The 21,598-nt window shown below is 38.3% G+C and overlaps 1 protein-coding gene across 2 annotated transcripts in view; it reads right to left on the minus strand.

The window, feature by feature from the left end:
* gys2 (glycogen synthase 2) overlaps positions 1-14,778 on the minus strand; it is a 34,936-nt gene extending 20,158 nt beyond the window's left edge. The window contains exons 1-7 of one of the 2 annotated variants that reach the window (XM_081603997.1): positions 14,688-14,778; positions 13,932-14,002; positions 12,902-12,987; positions 8,796-8,977; positions 6,931-7,122; positions 6,620-6,805; positions 3,558-3,702 (exon numbers count right to left, since the gene is read on the minus strand). In XM_081603997.1, coding sequence (XP_081460123.1) covers positions 3,558-3,702; positions 6,620-6,805; positions 6,931-7,122; positions 8,796-8,977; positions 12,902-12,950 — 754 coding nt within the window. In that variant the 5' untranslated portion in view covers positions 12,951-12,987; positions 13,932-14,002; positions 14,688-14,778. Of the gene's footprint in view, positions 1-3,557; positions 3,703-6,619; positions 6,806-6,930; positions 7,123-8,795; positions 8,978-12,901; positions 13,326-13,931; positions 14,003-14,687 lie in introns of those variants that run through there. The other variant, XM_008401244.3, reaches the window with a different exon arrangement.
* Positions 14,779-21,598: the final 6,820 nt, after the last annotated feature.

The raw sequence follows: 21,598 nt of genomic DNA on the forward strand, positions 1-21,598 counted from the left end.
TCCATCAGAGGAGTACCTAAGAGAGTTGCATGCTTGTCGGTGGGACCCTAGAGCCTATTCGCGTCTCTCCACAGGTGGTCAGGTCAACCCAGGGGCTGTGGGCAGAGGAAGTGAGGCCGCCAGACCAGCCATCAGATATTTTTTTTTCCCATCAGCAGCTTATTTACTGGGTTGCTTTCGCTGTGGATCCATGGGTGGTTGCCACTCTGACCCATGGTTACTGGCTACAGTTCCGGTGGCGGCCTCACATCTCACATTGGGTCAGGCTGACCGTCATCACCAAACTGGGGAAAGCTCAAGTCCTGGATCAGGGCCCTCCTGGCCGGGGGTGCAATTGAGGCAGTGGATCCTCTGCGGCAACCCAGAGGATAATAATCATTGTATTTCCTTGTGCCAACAAGGACAGGCGGATTTTGTCCCATTTTGGATATCAGGGGACTCAACAGTATTAAAGGTCCTGCCTTTTCACATCCTCACGACGGCAGAGGTTCTGCGAGCTGTGACTAAGGGAGAATGGCTTATATCAATCGACCTTACAGATGCGTACCTTCATGTACCTACCACGGTGGAACATCACCGCTTTTTCAGGTTTGCCTATCGGGGTCGCCACTGGCAGTTCCATGTGCTCCTGTTTGGCCTCTCGGTCTCCCCGAACTTGTTCACTCGGTGCGTGAGGGCAGCCCTCTCTCTTCTGCAGGGCCACACATGTAGGTTCTGCCATACCTCGACGATCGGCTTCTCTGCGCCACGTCTCGAGAACATGCATCTCGCGATACGAGTCGCCTGCTCGCTTATGTGCCCCGGTGGGACCTCAAGATGAACTTGAAGAGCTGTCTGGTTCCATCGCAGGCAACCCTTTTTCTTGGGTTGCTTCTGGATTCTACCCCCACGACAGCCAACCCATTTGTCCAGAGGGTGGATGACATTCTCCAGCTGAGTCAATTCAGGCTGGACAGGCAGCTTCCTTGCATCGCCTTCCTGCAGCTGCTGAGCAAACTAACATGGTTACTCAGGTTGTACCCTTGGTCTGCTGCCACTGCCTCCTTTGCAACTCCTGGAGAGTGATCCCTCCATAGCGACATGGTCCGCCTGATCTGGAACCTTTTCGATGAGGCAGAGGTCGACCTGTTTGCCACAGAGGAGTCATCCCTTTGTACTCTATGGTTTTCCCTTACAGGGGCCACAGGTGCACTGGTTCAGTGCACCTTTTGAAATCCAGAATAGAATTTCAGATTCTCCTTCTCACATCCCTCAATAATCAGTTCCATCAAACATCAGATCTGATTGGTCCATATGTTCCTAACAGAGAACTTCTCTCTCTGACTGCAGGTTTGCTGCTGGTTTCTAGAATTTCTGATAGTAGAATGGCAGACAGATCTATAGTTCAAGCTCCTGTGCTGTGGAACCAGCTCCCAGTTTCAGTCTGTGAGGCAGACACCCACTTTTTCCTCACTTCCTACTTCTCCTGCTCTCCTTTTTATATTATTTGCGGTTATTTCAGCTGTTAAATTTTTGTTTCTGTTATTTTTCTCTCCATAGAAACTACATCTGGTCTGGCTTTGTGGTTGGCTGTTCTACCTTCCTGGAGGAGGGGATTGGCTGTGATAATGCTGCCATGAGTGTGATGGTTACATGGTCCCCTGTGTTTTTGTTTTGAGACCATCCATGTCATGTCCCTCATCTCCCTTATTCCCTGCAGCTGCGTCGCTCCCTGATTGTTTCCCTTCTTAAGCCTTTCTCAGTCACCCCCATGCTGCCAGATTATCGAACGCTTTCAGCAAGTAGTTTCTAGCTCTCCCTTCTCGCCCTCTGTGTTACTGCCTCACCCTTGTTCTCTGGATTTGCCCCTTTTGCCTTACATTTGTTGGACTGCTGTTTTGCCTACTAGGATCTCAACCCAAGCCTGTTTATTTGATGCTGCTCACGCCCACTCCCTCCAACTCTGCTCTCTTCCTCATTGTGTATGACCTTGGCCCGGCTGACCAAGAACTTGGATCTGGACTTAATACCTCTGATTCCATGCTGCCCTGCTTCAGCGCTTCTCCCTCCGCCCCTCTCTCCTATCCAGTGTGCTGCTCTTAGCTGTCTTCAGTAAAGATCTGAGGTTTCTGCTCACTTCTGTCTCATGGCTGATTTCGAGTCCTCCTAGTGTGCTTTTACAATGACCTAACTGTTCTCTCTGTCCTGCTATTAACTTTTTACTTTAATCAACATCCGAAATCATCCTGCATCCAGCATGCTGTTCTGTTTGACATCACGGGAAAGCTCATAATCCACACTTTCAGAATCTGTAAATATCTTGAATGCCCCTGAGGAGACTTGCTCATGGTTTTGCTGTGCACAGTCGTATATATCTGTGATTGAAATGAAATATTTTTTTGTAAAGTGCCTCCAGATGATATTTGTTGTGAATTAGTGCAATTAAATAAACTGAATTGATTTCTTGATTCAATATTTCAGGCAGTAATGAATCGATTACAGTTGATTCATGATTTAAAAGGACAGCTGTACTTTTTCAAACAGAACCAGTTTGGTTTTGATAGTCATTTCCCCCATTTCCACCTGAAGAACATCTCCAGGATTAGAGGACTTATGTCTCAGCGCGATCTAGAGAAGCTCATCCATGCGTTTATCTTTAGCCGCATTGATTACTGCAACAGCGTCTTCACAGGTCTGACTAACAAATCAATCCTCCAGCTGCTGCTGCTGTTCTGACTAAAACCAGGAAGATAGAGACATAACACCAGTTTTAAAGTCCCTCCTCTGGCTCCCTGTAGCTCAGAGAATAAACTTTAAAATACTGATGTTAGTTTATAAATCACTGAACGGTTTAGCACCACAACACCTTAAAGATCTGTTATTACTGTACCAACCGTCTAGACCCCTTAGATCTTATGGTTCTGGTTCTGCTCTGCATCCCCAGAACCAAACGAGGAGAAGCAGCATTCAGCTTCTATGCACCACAGATTTGGAACAAACTTCCAGAAAACTGTAAAACAGCTGAAACACTGAGTGCCTTTAAATCTCAACTTAAAACCCACCTGTTTAGAGTTGCTTATGGCTAAATTAGGGTTAGAGTGCCAGTTTTGATGTCTTCCATGTTTTTATGTCTTTAATGTTTTAAATTTCTTCTTTCTTTTCGACGTTTTAATGATGTAATGTTTTTTGTTTTTTTATTTTTATTTTTTTTAATCTCTCTCTTTCTCACTGATTATTTCTGTTTTTATTTTAATTATGTAAAGCACTTTGAAATGCCTTGCTGCTGAAATGTGCTATACAAATAAAATTTGATTGATTGAATGATTGATTAATAAATAATTATCAAACTACATTTTGTATTTAGTATCCAAATCCAAATGTATAATGGTCTGAAACACTGAACTGTGCCAGTAGACAGTAGTCATAGGACTGAAATTATGTGACTCCATTCATTAATTGTATCCATATCTATTCTCTGTATGTGCAATTGCATGTATTCATATCTATTTTATACAATTTGCATGTTGTAAAGATGAAAATAATCATTGTGAATCAGACTCCTGTCGTGTGGCGTCCACCTGGCTTCCTGTGCAGCATGTGTTTGGCCTCCACTGCTGTGATCTGGGACACTGTGGTGAAGACATGAGCACAGTGCACCGCTGCTCGCTCCATGCAGTACCGATGGTAGATCTGCCTCTCTCCTGCCTCCTTGTCAATATTGAACTACCAGCACACAAAAATATCAGATTCAATTTTAAGCTGCAAATTCAAAGAGAAATAACAGTAGAATAGTTGTTAGGTTCTATTGGTACATTATGATGTATATTAAAATCTAGCAAGTTATAACATCACACTCCTTCAAGCAGGTAACAACACCTTACTTTGGAAACTTTGTTTTGTTGGATGTTTTTCTGGCTTTTTTCCATTATTCTTTTTTTTCTTATACTTTATGTATATGAATACCAGAACCCTTGGACTCTTCGAACATTTTACTTGGTCACCCTCATTCAACCATTTTGATTTTTTTCTGAAATTTCAACTTCATTCATTTATAAACATGTAGAATTCAAATTCAGTTTGAGTCAAATTTAGTTTAACATTGAAATCTGTTGTTGATAGACTTGATTATGTATTGCCTGTTCGTGGTAAGTTATCTGAAAAATCCCAGCTGGTTACATCAGGCCATAAAAGGTTTGAACTTTATGGTTGTAGTAAAGGGGAACCAGATGTGACAGGAACCAGGAGACATGACTCACAAAACAAGCCAGGAAATAATTTGATGACCCTAAATCAGGCAAAATTAGAGAAAGCAGCATGTATTGTAATTCCTCTGGTAATTTTAATCAATTGTAATGTATCTAATTTCTAATAATAATAATACATATTGGTTCAAGAAGTCTGTCTTCTTAAAGTTATGTTCATCTCATAAGGTATTAACGTATTTTCATCAATAGAATCGGAAAGGCAACTGTAGACTGAGGGCATCTGTGAATTATCTATTGAGCCAGTGAGCAATCTGCAGCTCTGGGCTGACCTTTAGGACGTGAGCAGTGGGGCCAATTACAAGCATCACAGTAAGCCATCCTCATACAGTTCAACGTTACTAATCATGCTCTAAATGACTTTAAAATACCAAAACCTTTGAATGTGCAAATCAGTCTGACAGCTACCGATTACCCGTGTTGCTAACAGCTCTGTGGTGGGGGTCGGAACACAGTATGCTTGAATTACAAGCAAACTGGGACATTTTTTAGAACAATGAACATGGAGAAAAGTTTCAGATTCATACCAATTCAAACAATTCAGTGAACTACAGTTACTTACTTTTACTCATTATGGGTATAAATATCAATAGTTTTAAACAGTTGCCATTTCACATTGACCATTTTTCCTCTTTTGGGGCGTGGGTGGGAGGGGGTATTTGAATGATTTCACTTAAATGGGGATTTTTTTTCAGATCCATTAATAATGTAAATTATTTATACAAACTGAAATGTAAACATATCGACCTAAAACCAATTAAAAAGTCATGGCAGGTCACACCTCAACATCTTGCATTTCGTTGCCACCAATATGCATTTATCTTATAATTCTAGCTCAATATGTGATTGGGATTTGTCAGTGTGGAGGGAATTTAAAACTACCCTAAAAGATTACACCTTCTATTCAGTTTGGTATAAGTTTTACTCCCAACCATGGGCACCATTTAGGATGGGAGGTTTGGACAATTCCAAGGGCCCCTGGCCGGCAGGGGACCCCACAAAAAAAGTTTTTCTGGGGGGTGGAGGTTTATCGAAATAATAAAAAAAATTGGATCTGCATGAAATGGTTCATTCCTGCTTGGTGCACTTGAAGGTGTTCAGCAGCAGTCAGACAAGAACGGCTGTGGTTGTTACTGTGCTACTAAGAGAAATTATAAAGTTAGGTTTTCAAAAATGTAGGGATAGAGAGAAAAAAAAACAAGAGTGTCAATTTGTAACCCAGTTTTTCTCCAAGAAAAACAGTGATTATCTAAATGATTATCATTTAGCATAATTAGTTAAGCTACCGACCACTGTTTGCCCCCTTTTTTTAATGAATGAAGGAGCAAATCTACCAACATATTCATATATTTAACTTGTCCCTGTACCTTTTATCACACTTAACAACAGATGAGTCAGTCAGTAGCAGTTCTAACCACCATAACAGCATGATGAGATTGACTGACAACACTACGACCCTCCTCATGATTCTGATTGGTTGTTTTTGGTCAGAACGGCGCTTTACTTTAGCCAGCAATAGTTCAGGAAGGAGGTGGAGGAGATTGATCTTTGCACAATTTGTCTGTCCCCTAGCAAACTGTCACAACATGGTGACAGCTTTTGACAAATATGGAAAAAGCATATTTTATTAATTAAAGTTATATACTGCAGCTTGAACAAAATGCAACTACATAACATTTTTTGAGAAGTCTGGATTGCTTTATGTGTATTTTGCATGTTGCCTATGACTTGGTGGGGAGACACATTTCAGTAAGCTAAACCTAATAATAATAAAAAATTAAGCAACCTATTGACATGCAGTATGTGGACTGTTGCATTTAAAATTAACTAGCAGTAAATACTGTGCTAGTATCAATATTGGACCAAAGAAAGCAAGGCAGTCACAAGCCTGTAAAATTGTGACACTTTTGATAGGTTAGATAGACTCAAGAAACTGTGACAACAGGTTCGCAGGGTGGCCCAATTGAATTTTTTGTCATGGGGCTCAAGATTCCTGGCAGCTCCCCTGCTCCCAACTGGATTTATTTTTGACTCCCACAAAAGATAAGACATAATTCAGGTAAATGTTTCAGTCTGGTTTAAGGCTTAGGCCTTCATTCCAAAACCATCAGAGGTTGCAGTTTTGATAGGAGCCCAGGTCAGCTGCATGAGACGTCAGCCAAAGAGAGGTACTGTGTTCTTGTGCCCAGACCCACTACTTTAACAGAGGACAACAAAAGATGGTCTTTATGTGCAGTGACATGGGTTGCCTTTATCAAATGTCCCTCCACAGAAAAAGAGAATAGATCATTTGTACTGTCATGTATGCCTTTATTTTGGTTGCTGCTGATTGGTTTTGATCTTATCTTTGCCCCAAGCACAACCCACTGGTCTCTTACCTTATCCAAGTTGTTGTAAAAGTCAACATTCCCAGCACAAAGATATCTTCCGAGCAAAGTGGCATGGGTAGTAAAAACTGTTGCCATAGGAATGTTTCGGGAGCGAGAGAGAATAAGCCCAGGCCCTGCCTGCCATTCATGGAAGTGACTGATGACATTGGGTGTGTCTCCAAGGTGATCTGTTAGCTAAAAAAACACAAAACAGATGGATGTTAGAGGGTTACAAATTGTGAAAGCACACATTTAGAACTCAATCGGGGAGGAAAAGGTTGAATTTTTAAAACTGCTAGACTTCACTGGTAAAGCCACACCTCTTTAAAGAACCAGGCAACCAAGGAGCCCAGAATGAGAGCGTCATTAGCCTCCCGATCGTGATACGGCAGACCGATGTGGCAGGTCTCCCACAGGTCCCCCTTCCATCGGTCCAGGTTCCAGGCTGCTGAGCCGATGTCAAACAGGATAACATAAGGGCTGCCCTCAATCAGCCAGCGACCAAAATGAACCTGAAGCAGCAGACAGAGTCCAGAAAGTACTTAACCAAGTCTAAATGTTTTCAAAACCAGTTTTTTATTGTCAATTTGCCTTATCCTATACCGGAAGAATATAATATAATATAATATAATATAATATAATATAATATAATATAATATAATATAATATAATATAATATAATATAATATAATATAATTTATTGATCCCCAAAGTTGCCCTGCGACAGACTGGCGACCTGTCCAGGGTGACCCCGCCTCTCGCCCGGAACGTTAGCTGGAGATGGAGACCAGCCTCCCTCCCGACCCGACTAAGGGACAATGGATGCATGGATGGATCCCCAAAGTGTTAAATATTGTTAAATACAAATATAACCATATTAAAATGCCATACTAAAGTTTTTATGTCTTATGTTTTTAATGAATTAAGACTGGAAAATGTTTTAGACGATTGGTGTCCAAAGTCATTCTTCAAGGCCTGAAATTCTGGATGTTTAGTTCTTACCCTATTTCAATCTCTGAATCAGCTGATGGTTCATTGACAGGCCTCTCTAGAATGCTGACCTGCTGAGGAGGTAATTAGACCATTTGAGTCAGCTGTGTTGGAGCAGAGACACATCTAAAGCTGCCATGGCAGCAGGCCTGTAGGACTGGAGATGGACATCCCTGTTTCAGAGCCTCAGTCCTTGTATTTGGGTTCCCACCAGAGGTTTGGAATTGTCAATTTACCACTTAGAAGGAATTTCCCTTAACTTCCTCTTTAAAATGTCAGACTATTCATCAGATTATTATTAACACAAAACTGTAGGTTGTGGAATTAAAAATCAATTTTTTCAAGAACTGTTTAAGAGACTGCATGCCTTGGGAACAGTCTGTTCAGAGTGAATGGTATAAACTCTTCTAACCAGAAATGAGTGCGTGGATACTAGACGATAAAATGCCAAAGTCAGTGGTGTTTCTAGTTAGCACTGGAGGCACTGAGGGAAGGCAGAGGATCTTGACTTTTTTCACAGATTATCTGTGTCATCCTACATGTCACAACATAGTGACAATTTTCCCTAAAGGTTGTAGTTAGCATGCTTCTTTATAGTTTGCAAAAAAAACACGCAAACAGCTTCTCATAATTGAACATTGAATCTTCAAGCAGCAGTCTTTACCAGAACACACCTAAATAAATATATGGTGGCCTGCAGCTTTGACTGTCAGTGAGAATATTCAGTGTTAATACATTTCCTTCTGGGTCATTCCAGGCAAAAAGGCCTAAGTCAATATCAGTTTAGATATGATATATTACTGAGACCTTGAAATATAAGACCAAAGGTCCTATGAGAGTTTATACCATTGACAGAAGCTTGCTGAAAGATACGTACTGAAAACATTTGACCATTTTCTTTCAGCTTAAAAGAGAATTCTACCACTCACTATGGAAATGTAAAGAAAGATGTCAAATTTCTCGATCATTATTCTGGCATTCATTAAATAAATATTAACGCTTTTGATAATCATAACTTATATACAACAGGAAAGGTTTGGTCAGACTTAATGAGAAAAAAGAGTGTTTATTTTTCTTTGTATCCAAATATTGGGTCTCAAATGTATTATTGAACATCTTATGATATGACAAATATATGTAAGATTATGACCAGAATTTTAAACACACACACACACACACACACACGCACACACACCTGACATCCATTGTTGATAAGAGCATCCATTGCCTTCTGGATCACTGGGTTGGGTGGTACACAGGCTTCCACTTGTGTCTTGAAGTTGTGTTCAAAGTACGGTCCCATCATGTAATAGTTCTCTCCCCATTCGTCCACTGTGACCTTAGCTTTAGACTGGATGACAGTGTAAATTCCTCCAACTAAAAGTTAACAAAGTGCAAAATAAATTACATAAATAAATGAAAATATGTTGTATATTGCTGCACATTGTTTTCATGCGAGTATAACTACATCAGCCATTTATAGCATATCAACCCAACAAAAGTTAGACACTTTTTCTACGGCTAACCACTTAGAATTAAGAAGAAATCAATAATTTCAAGTCTCACAAATAATAACTATAAATATTCCTTATGAAATCTTAAATTTGAGACACTGTAAACTAATGGTAAACTGTGGCACATGAGAAACATTCTAAAGCAACCCTTTGCTTGTGTTGAAAAGAGGAACATATTTTCCAGTCTTATCTGTGAGCAGAAATTACTAAAATGAAATACCAATATGTGAGAAGACCCCCATTAGCTGGGCAGCCATAGTTAGGACTTAGACGTATCTTTTCCACTGAGCAGTATGGCTCTGGTTGGTATGGCTCAATATGCTATTGAGGTCCATTAGAGGTCCATCACCAGTTAGATTTTTAGGGTTTAAACCCAAACGTCTAACATGGCGTCATACTAATGCGCTGACAAACGAGATGTCCTGTAGATTAACATGTCTTGTGTTTGTTGCAAGCAGTGATGGTTTTCTGTCCCCCAGAAAATGGATTGTGCTATGTGAGGTCAAAAGCACCATCCCAAATGTAGCATACCTTTGAAGAAGGCCCAGGATTAATGCGGTAGGTTGCTTGTATGAGCTGCTTTCAAACGAAATAGACTAAAAAGTGGACCCAACTGCATCAACCTGCACCGTATGGTTCAGTGGAAACAAGGCAAGAAAGACCAAGAGGAGGAGGGCAATGTTCCATGCCTCCAAGCCAGACAGCTCCAGGGAGGTCAACAGAGTGTGATCCCCACTCTGGTGGGGTTATTATTATTATTATTATTATTATTATTATTATTATTATTATTATTAAATAACCCCGCCTCTCACCCAGAATGTTTGCTGGAAATAGGCACCAGCAACCCTCCTGACCCCACTAGGGCCAAGCTCGGTCCTCGCTGCCTGAAAAATTTCAGTCACAGACCATCTGCCAGGAACCCATCACATTATGACATAGCCTAAACACCTACTGCCATATCACCATACTATCAGGGGCATTCCTGCACCTTTCCTCCCCCCCAATGATCCCACCATCTCCCACAGTTATTCCCACACCAGAGGTTATGGCATGCAATTAGTTCCAAAAGCTATGAATATACATTCTGCACACTCAGATTTGTAGTCTATGTTAGACACTGAGCATGTAAACCAGTGATTCTTGAGAATAGAGACAAAACAGGTGCCATGGATAAAGCACAAAATGTGAATAAAATATACACAAAATATAATTTTTCAAATATCTGACTAAACTAACCTGTGCCATGTGAGCACAGCAATGTATGTTTTCCTGGTGTTTGCTGAATATTTTTTATTTTAAACATTGTAGTAGGTGGATGGTGTCTGTAAAATTCCTTGTCCTGGAGCAGAACTCAATACATTATAACAGCTTAAAACAATTAAAGAAATACTAAAATTATATGTTCTGACAATTAAGTATAAGTATTCATATAAATAATTATAAAAGTATCAATAAATTGAATTAAAAATCATTTTTATATATTTTCCAACTCCATTGAAATGTGTCCCTAGTTTTTGTCAACACCGTCAGACATAAAAAGAATGTAAAAAAAAAAAAATCAGGCATTATTGGGGGGCACCAGAACTTCTGAGGACCCCATGATCTCTTCCTTTCTCTTCCTTTGTTAAGAGGGCTAGTTAGCTCTGGTTAGCTTATGTTATTCTTAAGCTTTTTCTTCTGTTTTATTCCTAAGTTGCTCGTCACAACCATGATGTGTCAACACCATAACTGACAATTTACAAAACATTTATGAAATTTTGTGAAATAAAAGCTTAATTTTGGTATAATGTAAAGATTCCATTGACCTGATGAGCTACAATATGGCCTCCTTCAGAATAACAACATATAAATTGATGTAGTTTGGCTTTTTGTCAACTCCGTCAGAGTTTTTGTGACTCTTTCAGTGAAATTGTTGTCAAATCTCACTTAAGTGTGCAATTAATTCATTTTAATGTATTTTACATAAATTGCATATCAAGTTTTTCATTTTACTCACTAGTTTGTCACCACCTTCAGTTCTGTGTCAACTCTGCCATACACTGTCAACTCCGTCAGATGGATTTTTTGTTGTTTATTGTTTTAAATATTTTTTTTGTTTCTTAAGAAGCATTTGTCTGTAAAACTGAGTAAAAATATAACTAATAGGGTCATTAAAGAATTATTTTATATTTATTTTTGTCAGATGGTGATGACAACGTTCTAGGTCAGGTCGATTAAAAATGTAATAAAAAAAATATATTGCAACTGGGAGCCTGCACCTTAGCATCTTTACATTTCCAAAACATTATTTGTCATATTTGCATACATAAGGTTGAGAAATAACAAAAAAAAAATTATGGGAAAATTAAAACCCATTTTGTCCCTATTCTCAAGAATCACTGAAACATGACTGAAAATCTTTTCACTGGGTGTTCGTGTTTGTTTGTGTCATATCTCAGTGAATAAATAACTAATAACTGGACATGGGACTGTACATGAAAACAGGTCCTTTATTAACCGGTCAGACTTATCAACATGAAAAAAAGTCTCCACAAACAAAACTGTCAGCAGATGGCGGTATCACTCTGTTAAAATAACTCAGAATAGTCCAAATAGTTTGGATGTCTCTCCTTTCTGTGTTCATTTGTTCCTTTCTTACAGAGAACGTCTGTCATGTTTTTGTTTTCAAGCAGGAATAGAAAGCTCATGTTTGACCAGTTCTGTCTCCATCATTATAGCACCTAAGTTTATGGTGGGTTTGTATCCTAAAGAAAAAGAAGTCAAACTGTATATATCTCACAAACTAGAAATGAACTTGCATGCTTAAAACCTTATATAGTAGCACAAACGTTTTCAGTACTCAAGGGTCCACATGAATTGACTAGTAAATTTATCATCATTGCTTGGGAACGGAAAACCTCTGTGAAAACAATAATATAAAAAGATCCAATGTGTCCCCTTTGGGGCTCCGTATCTTTGCATTTGTCAAGTTTTTTTTTTATTACTTAACACCACCAAATAGTATTATTAAACGTTCTCATCTTTGGCTATACCTGGCTGGTGTGAAAAGACCTAAAAGAAAAAACCATTTGACCATTTTAGGTTGAATGACTATGGGTCAGTATTGTGACTGAACTTCTTATTATTGGATATAATTACTGAAAATTAAGTTCCGTAATTAGGAAATGTGTTTGTTTTTTTAATGTTTTTTTTTTTTATCTCTCCCATCTGTACCTGTGGCAATTTATTCAAAGACCAACATTTTGAAATAAAAGCTACTGTATGAATTTGCACAAAAAAAATAAACATTTAGTTGCTGGAATCTTAACTTTGTCATTGGTTTGTTTTCTAATTTTGTTTTTTTACAAAAAACATGTGGATTGTGTTCTGAAAGTCACAATCCACACTAAATCACTTCTTTTAAATGGGATAAAGAGAAGACAGAAGATAAATACATAGAATGGGGCCCCATCTCTGACACTTATCTAGCTTATCTACAGCTTAATGTTTAACTCCACAGAGAGAGTAGACACTGTGCTCTGTGGAGCAATATTTACTTGTTGAAGAGCAAAGATTATGTTTTCGGAAAACAATGCCAGAGAATATATTCTTCTTATTGTGAGGAAATCTTCATTTGCCAAACCAGAGTGATTTTACCTTTATCACATACTCTGAACAGAATTATACTTATAAGTTTGTGATCAACTGGGAAGCTGTACCAGTTTTAACTGGTTAAGGTTGAAAGAAATCTGTGTTAAAGTAAAAGACCTTAGATAAAGTAGGAACAGCTGAGTTCAGGGTGTCTGACCTTTGTTGGTGACCTCCCATGCCACTTCAAAAAGCATCAGGTCTTCCATGGGCAGCTCATCGTCCTCCCAGGCTGGAAACAGCCCACTGAGGGATGTAATGGACAGGGAACGTGACAATGGCATATTGTTATTTCTTGAAGTGCAATAGAAACAAATGGAAAATAGCTACTCCTCTGTAGTTTTTAGAGAAAATCTTTTAGAACTGTAGGGTATGGACTTGTAGGTCCTGAACTCAGTAGGAACAGAACTGACATAAAGCAGAATGGACGGAGCAGCAGGGAGTCAGGAGAGTAAAGAGCTTTCACCCCGCCCACTGAGCATGACCTGATGCCAGCAGGAGGGACGTTTACCTCCAACACTCACACGTCAGGGGAAAATGGTCTGGAGATCAAGTGAGGAAAGAGGGCAGCCGGACTGCCTGATGAACATTATTGGACAAACCTACCCATGTGATAAACTGTGCAAATATTTTCTCCAAAACGTGGTTACAGCACAGTGTATACAGGCATATAGAGGATTTAGTTTTGATAGGGACAGTATGAAAGGAACATTAAATCATATGACAGCAAGAGTTGCATCAATTCAAGATCATACCTTATTCATTTTAGGAACAAGGTAAAGTGATTTACTTGGCATGAACACAATACAAAACAAAAAAAGAAAGACACTTTATATTGCAGTAATGAGAAGCAATAACAAAGTAATAAAAAATTGTAATCCAAACCAAAATTAATCTATTTTCCAGTTAATATTCATCAAAGATTAAATCAGTTAAAATTGATTTAAAGGAACTTAGTGATTTGGCTGCTGTGCAGTTTTCTGAAACTTGGTTCCAGATTATAGGAGCATAAAAACTGAATGCTGCTTCTCCGTTTTGGTTCTGACTGAAGATGCAAAGTAGACAAGAGCCAAACCAGAGAAGAATGATGCAACAAAAACAGGTCTTTAATGTTTTGATTCATAAACTAACAGTATTTTAAAGTCTGTTCTCTCAGTGTAAGGACTGTAGAACTGGATAATGTGCTATACCTTCCTGGTTTTAGTCAGAACTCCAGCAGCAGCGTCCTGGATCCGATTGTTAAGGCAGACATGAGAAGACACTGTTGCAATGTGATCAAAAATAAACACATGGATGAGTTTCTATAGCTCTTGCTGAGACATTATTCCTTTAATGTTCCTCAGGTGGAAGAAGGCTGACTTTGTAACTGTCTTTTTGTGGCTCGGAAGGTTCAGGTCAGAGTCCATGACTGCAGCCAGATTTCAGCCTGAACTCTGGTTTCAGTTGTAATAACTGAAGCTGTGCATTGATTCTGGTTCGCTCGTCTTTAGGTCCAAAGATAATAACTTCAGTTTTGTTTCTGTTCAGCTGGAGAAAGTTTTGGCACATCCACACATTGATCTGTTCTAAGCATCTATTCAGTGATTGGATGGGTTTGAAGTCACCTGCTGGAATAGTAATGTAGAGAAAAATAAGGATACAAGCTTATGTCAAATTTTAATTAATCGAGTTTGATGGATTAAAATGCCACGCCCAAATCAAAAATCGATAAATCGATGCTATCGCACACAAACATCTGTTAAATCTGCGTCATAAAATGATTATCATATAAAAACATATGTTTTGATTTAAATTAAGTTATCAAAATCAAACAGACATGATTCTGGAACTTTCTCTTAAATCAAACGGAAAATAACAAACATATCAGGGCAGATTTACATTAAGTTATCAAAATACAAAAACAAACAAAACCCTGCAACCTGTCCAGGGTGTAACCTGCCGCTCACCTGAAACATTAGCTGGAGAGGCACCAGCATCCCTTCTGACCCCACTAAGGGACAAGGGTGTAAAGAAAATGGATGAAAATAATAAAAAAAACCCAGACAGGAATCTTAAATCAAATGGTAAATAAGGAGCATGTCTCTTTCATCATATAAAATTTAAATTCTTATAAAACAGACAAAGAGAGAATTCTGGCAACGTGACAGTTTTATACCTATGCAAATTTTCTGAAGCAACTCCTCCTCACATGGATAGAGCCCACCCCAACTGCTCTAATCTTCCTGCTGCCCTGCAGATGCCCCAGCCCACTTTTATTAGTTTATGTTTGAATGAGCCAATAGAGATAAAGGGGCGGGATTTCTGTTTTTCTGCTTTAAATATTTTTCGGAGGCCCTGTCATTCTACTTGTTGCATTTAGTAGAGGAAGAACCACTTGCTCTGACAGAAAAAAAAGGGTTTGCGTTAAAAGAGAAAAGCCTCAAAAGAGAAGACAGCAGGAAGCTAATCAACTAGCATGTAGCTCATCTGCTCCAACCTCAGAGACTACAGATGGACAAACCACCACAAGGCCCTGCTCCATGGCTGATGCTCCATCCTCTACACTCCTGGATACAAATCTGGTCTTACCTCCATCAGCAGCGTTTGAATCCTGGGTTCAGCACGAGATTCCCACGTTCCAGGACTCCGAGCATATTAGGCCTGACTCCAATGAATCACTCTGCTGGAGCTCCTTCATCAGGTGTGGGAAAAACCAAGACCTCCCGGTGTTATCCAGTGGGACCTCCCTTCTCTGTCAGACTCCAGGCTCGGTCTATTAAAATCCAGTCCATAAATTGGATGCTTCCCAGAAGTCCACCTTTTTTTTGTGCAAGAGAAAACCTGAAGACAAAAGGCAGCAGGTTGTGAACTGAGGTGGAGAAGCTGGTCTGCTAACATCCAAAACATCCGATGGGAATCCCACCACCAGACCAGCTCCATGCATCACTCCAAGAAGTAAATCATACAGTTGGACAAAGTTTCCTCTTTATTTATTTATTTATTTATTTATTTATTTATTTATTTATTTATTTATTTATTTTTGCTTCATTCATATATAAGTTTAATCCAATAAAGAACTTTTATCTTCACCTCCAAGCCTGGATCCACTCAGTCACTTCAACCAACCAACTTGGCTCTGGGTCCACATCACTTTGAGTCACTATCTACTAAATTGTCAAGTATTTTATTAACTAATAAAAATAAAAAAAAATCACAGTTTAAATAAAAAGAGAATGGATTAATTTTGAGGACAACTGATGTATATTTTTAACTTTGAGAGTTTTTCTTTCTGCTGCATCAGCTGCTGAGCTCAGCCTGGATCAGACAAACCAACAGTCAGTGAAGACTGTCGCATGGGAGCAGGCATAGCGGTGATGTTCAACAAGAGTCTCAGAGTTAAAGGAGCAGAGCGAGTCAGACTAGTTACTAAAGTTACTAAAACTCACTACTTTAGTGAGTCACCAAAGTGTTTGGTAAAACATGTTTTATGTTTAGTGCAGATTGTTCAAATGTCTGATTTTAACATCAAGTTCTAACTCATATTCTGTTTTGCATTTTTAATGTATGTCCTGATAGAGAAGCTGCCAGGACAGTGTGCCGTCCTGACACTTGATCAACGTTTCATCTACTACCTGGTAAATATGCCACGGCCAGTTATACTGCATAGGACCAAAGCTGGTTCATTATTCAATCTGGTAAGTGCATCTTTCCTATTATGCATCTCAGATAACAAAGAAAACAGCCGGGCAGAAACCCACGTATGTCAGCCTGAGAGAGTCTGGAAGACATGAAATCTCACTGCTTACAAAATGGTGCCAATAGGTTATCAATACCCCGGTTTGTAGGAACTACTGTGAATACATAACTATAATAAATACCCTTAATTCTTCTTCTTTATTGGGAATAATTGTTTGTCTCGTGTCTCTCCCTCAGAATCGGCTGTGGCCTGGACCAGCTGCAGTGGTCAGAGGTGTCACAGATCCTGGATCAGGTCTTTAAAGAGACAAATATCTCCACCACAGTGTCCAGCCTGCCCTGCGTTGGGTTAAAGCTGCAGATGTAGAACATTTTCATTGTTTCTTTTGCTTAAAATCCTTTATAATCGTATATATTATGAATGAAATGAACACTCCTCAAACAGTTTTAAGGAAACAATAACTAAGGAAACTATAAAAACCTCCATAAGATGTTTAGATACAAAACTTTTAACATCCCATTGATGTAAAATAAACAAATGAGGATGGAAAACAGGGGTAAATACATTATGTCCTTTTTAACCACTCATATCAGAATATAGTTAAACTCATATTCACTAGGTATAGAAACTTCTGCAGCTCTTTTATCTAAGGAATAAAAGTGATGTTGTTCAAATAAAAGTACCAGGATGAAAACTCAGTTTCCTGCCATTGATTCATATAAGATGCTAAACTTATTGTAAACTCTGATGTTGCTCTCTGTCACTACATTTTTTTATTCTAAAATTATACGGTTGTTGAAAATGTAACTTTCCTGTGAATTGAAATTGTGGAAGAGTTTGCTCCTCTGTTTCCTGACCCAAATTCAGGAACAAAAATATTTTCACAAGGTTTTTATTGTCATGACTTTATTTTGATTCTTAAGCTTGTTTTTAGACTTTTTAGACTGTGTGTACTGTAACTTATGTTGTGTATTTGAAAATTGCTTTGAAATGAAACTTAAGATCATGGTTTCTGACAACAGCTTCTTATTATTGCGAGGGATGACCTGTACCTGCTCGGACCAGGCTGTGGTATGTGGGAAATGTATTGGAAAACATTAAAAAAAATTTAGGTTTTTTGCCTCAAAAAATGAACTTTTGTGCTACTTGTACTAAAGTTGTTTAGACATGAGTCTATACACAACACTGGTTTACACCAATCTTCATGGTCTACAAGTGATCTAAGCTTAGACTTAAAAGTTACAAGGTTTACCACAGAAGTTTTGTAGGTGATTCAAAAAGTATCAAATGAGCAGAAACTCAAATAGCATGTCATTTGATTCAGTGTGGAAAAATGATGATGTATTTACAACAGCAGGCCAGAAAAGGCAGAGCTACCTTCTGTCTGTAGCAATATATACTTTCCTGAAATACACACTTTCTTCTTTTTGATAGAATGTTATAAATTGTGTTTTCAGAATAAGTAGCAACCATCCCTCAACTGATTTTTGCTGCAAGTTTTTTTTCTTCCATTTTTAGCTCATGCACACTTATAAAGTAATAAATTAAACATGAAAGAAAATGATCTAAAAATAAACTTGATGCACTTACATCAAGTTTTTCTTTTCCTCTGACACGCAGAGACTGTAACATCAATGAAAGTAAGAAAAATGACAGAATGCAATACTCAGTAAAGGTGTCATGCACCTTCCTCTGTATTTGATTTGTACAAATTATCCCTTCATTTATGTTCTATAGACAGTTGTTGTGCAGTTCATTGATAAAGAACACATCCTGATTGAACTTTCAAAAGAACAGAGACTCTCTGGTAGGTTATTTAGTGTGAGCAGTTATTTGATGCACCAATAGCTGTTTAAAGATGAGCCACCAGCCAGTCAGAGATAGTAAGTAACTGGTCCCAGTGGAGGAACGCCCATTTTCCAGTGGCAGCACAAACTACATCAAAACCATTTTGTGATGAAGGTACTGAGTTTTATTTTATCTATGCTGAACTGAATAAATGTTTGTATTGGTGGTGGAAGAAGAGGTTGGGAGCAGAAGGGAAGGAGATTACAAGACATGAACCAGAAAGAATTTTACTACCTTACTGGTTTTCTTAAGTCTGACCTGATGGGTTTATTTCTGAGGAATGACACAAAAAGGCCATTTTAAGTAACTAGGACTAATAAAAATGTGAATAAAATGTGCTGCAAATTTTCTTAAAAGACAAAATTTGTTTTGAACAGAATAGTGAATTGTACATTACAAGATTATCACCATTCCTGCATAAAAGTCTAAGTCTTCAGCCTTAAACAGATGTTCGCATAGCAAACATTATTTTGTATAACTATAACAGATTCACATTGAAGATCATCTCTGGTGTCTGGTGTAATCGATCACCTTTGCTTTTTGGATACATTATTAAATAAAAGAATTAAGCAAAAAAACTTTCACTTCACTAAAATGTGCTGTTTTGTGATCATCATTAAAATAAAACCAAATAAAATCCACCACATTGCAAAAACTTGCAAAAGTTTTTCACACCAAGTCCAGCATTGTACAGGACTTTACAGAAGGTGTCAAACACCTCATGCTGTCACCCATAGTAGAAAAATAGAAAAGGAAAAGTTCATCTGCTAAAGACTGACTGTGTGTAAATTTTAGAGGATCCAGAAGAAGTTTCATATTTTTATCCGACAGGAGAGTGCATATCAATTTATCATATTGATATGCAGTGAAGACCATTAGCTGAAATCCTGATTTAAACTGTTTGAACATTCCTTGATTTCCATGCTTAACTCATTCCACACTTCATCAGGTTGAGGACTTCAAATCATTTCTTTGTGGAAAGCCAAACAGATGCAATTGAAAATAAACTCAAATGTTCACTGGACCCTTCCTAGCAGAAAGAGTTCAAACTCAAATCAAGGTTGTCAAAAACATATCTTGCAGGGTTTTTTTTTTGGTCACTATCTTTTTGATTACGCAGCACAGAATGTAACAGTACGAATTCACAACATAGATGAATTTGAAAGATCATACATTTCAGTAGAGAGAAATAAAATACTTTGTTAGCAAAATGCTGGTTTCTGACTTTACTGCGATCACATATTGATGAGCAAAAAAAAAAAAAAAAGACTGTTAATTACTTTTTTTAAAAATAACGTATTACTTGCAAAAGGGAGACAGTAACAGATGAAAGTTTGTGTCCTGTATGGCTCGGGTCTGGCTGCAACAGCTTGACCTAAACTAAACAGGTTCTTATTTCACTGATGCAAAAAACTTACATTAGACGAAGCAGAAAGAAGTTTGCTGTGTGGTCATTAGCAGGTCAGGGTCTAATCAAAGTCCTGCCTCTGAGGTAATAAAAAAAGAATTCTACTAAATAAACATTCACCATGAAGGCAATATGAGTTTAACTATATTCTGATATGAGTGGTGAAAACATCACCTGATGCTAGTTCATAACTGCATGCATGTTCTTGCCCTGGTGTTTTGAAGATGGCAGCCAGTAACTGAACCATAGATGGTACTAAATGGGTTTTAGGAAAGATATTGAGGAAAAATAAGGTTGAACGATTGAATAGAATCACTAACAGCATGGGCAATGTATTTTTTATTTATTTTATTGTTTTGCTGGGTCTGCCTCTCGGAGCATAATGAGACAGGATGATAAAAATGTTCCTCATATGTCTTGTGCAGGTCAGGCGTACAGCTTGTTCCAGTCACAGAAAAACCAACCAAATATTAAAATAGTTTTCCATAAACTAATATTAAATAAGAGACTCTTCTCTCCTGTGTGTTTAAGCCTGACACACATGAACAAGAAGATTTTTTTAAAGCTGGTTCATTTTGGTTTACAATGAAATGCACAAAGCTAATCTTTAATTATGCATTTATTTTCATATGGGGTCAGGTTTGACTAGAGGTCAAGCTACCAAACTTCCACTCAGTCCTGTCATTCTTGTCCTCTGTCCTAATCTCTATGAAAAAGTTTGTTCTTTAATCGTGTTCTAGTGCTGTGGTGTTTTTCTCTTTTGGTTTCTGTAGATAGGAGAGAAGTTTAAAATGATAAATAGAAAAGTACCTGACAGAAGAAAAACAAAACTAAAGACATGGTAAGCAATTCTAACTTAATTTAAAATGATTAACGTGTTAATAATTTTGTACATGTTGATGGCTTAGTAAATACTTGTTGAGTTAGGGAACAATAGAACCAGATTTCCTTGATTTATTTTTTTAATAAGCAACAGTTTAAAGTGTCTGTTGGAGACAAACTGCTGGGTTTTCTGATACAAGCCGAGAGCAGCACAGAGAAAGAAACAGCAAACACTTGTTGTTTGTAATAACTGTAACAGTATGCTTGTCTTATTATTATTCTAAAATGTATTGATGGTTGACAGTTCACTGGTTCCACATATCTTTGACTTTTTCTATTTCCCATCCCTGGCTGGGTAAAGTGACCGCTGGCTGATCCAGGCTGAGCTCAGCAGCTGATGCAGCAGAAAGAAAAACTCTCAAAGTTAAAAATATACATCAGTTGTCCTCAAAATTAATCCATTCTCTTTTTATTTAAACTGTGATTTTTTTTTATTTTTATTAGTTAATAAAATACTTGACAATTTAGTAGATAGTGACTCAAAGTGATGTGGACCCAGAGCCAAGTTGGTTGGTTGAAGTGACTGAGTGGATCCAGGCTTGGAGGTGAAGATAAAAGTTCTTTATTGGATTAAACTTATATATGAATGAAGCAAAAATAAATAAATAAATAAATAAATAAATAAATAAATAAAGAGGAAACTTTGTCCAACTGTATGATTTACTTCTTGGAGTGATGCATGGAGCTGGTCTGGTGGTGGGATTCCCATCGGATGTTTTGGATGTTAGCAGACCAGCTTCTCCACCTCAGTTCACAACCTGCTGCCTTTTGTCTTCAGGTTTTCTCTTGCACAAAAAAAAGGTGGACTTCTGGGAAGCATCCAATTTATGGACTGGATTTTAATAGACCGAGCCTGGAGTCTGACAGAGAAGGGAGGTCCCACTGGATAACACCGGGAGGTCTTGGTTTTTCCCACACCTGATGAAGGAGCTCCAGCAGAGTGATTCATTGGAGTCAGGCCTAATATGCTCGGAGTCCTGGAACGTGGGAATCTCGTGCTGAACCCAGGATTCAAACGCTGCTGATGGAGGTAAGACCAGATT

This window comes from Poecilia reticulata, chromosome 23 (genome assembly GCF_904066995.2).
Source record: "Poecilia reticulata chromosome 23, P_reticulata-male-v2, whole genome shotgun sequence".
In the NCBI taxonomy this organism is placed as follows: Eukaryota; Metazoa; Chordata; class Actinopteri; order Cyprinodontiformes; family Poeciliidae; genus Poecilia; species Poecilia reticulata.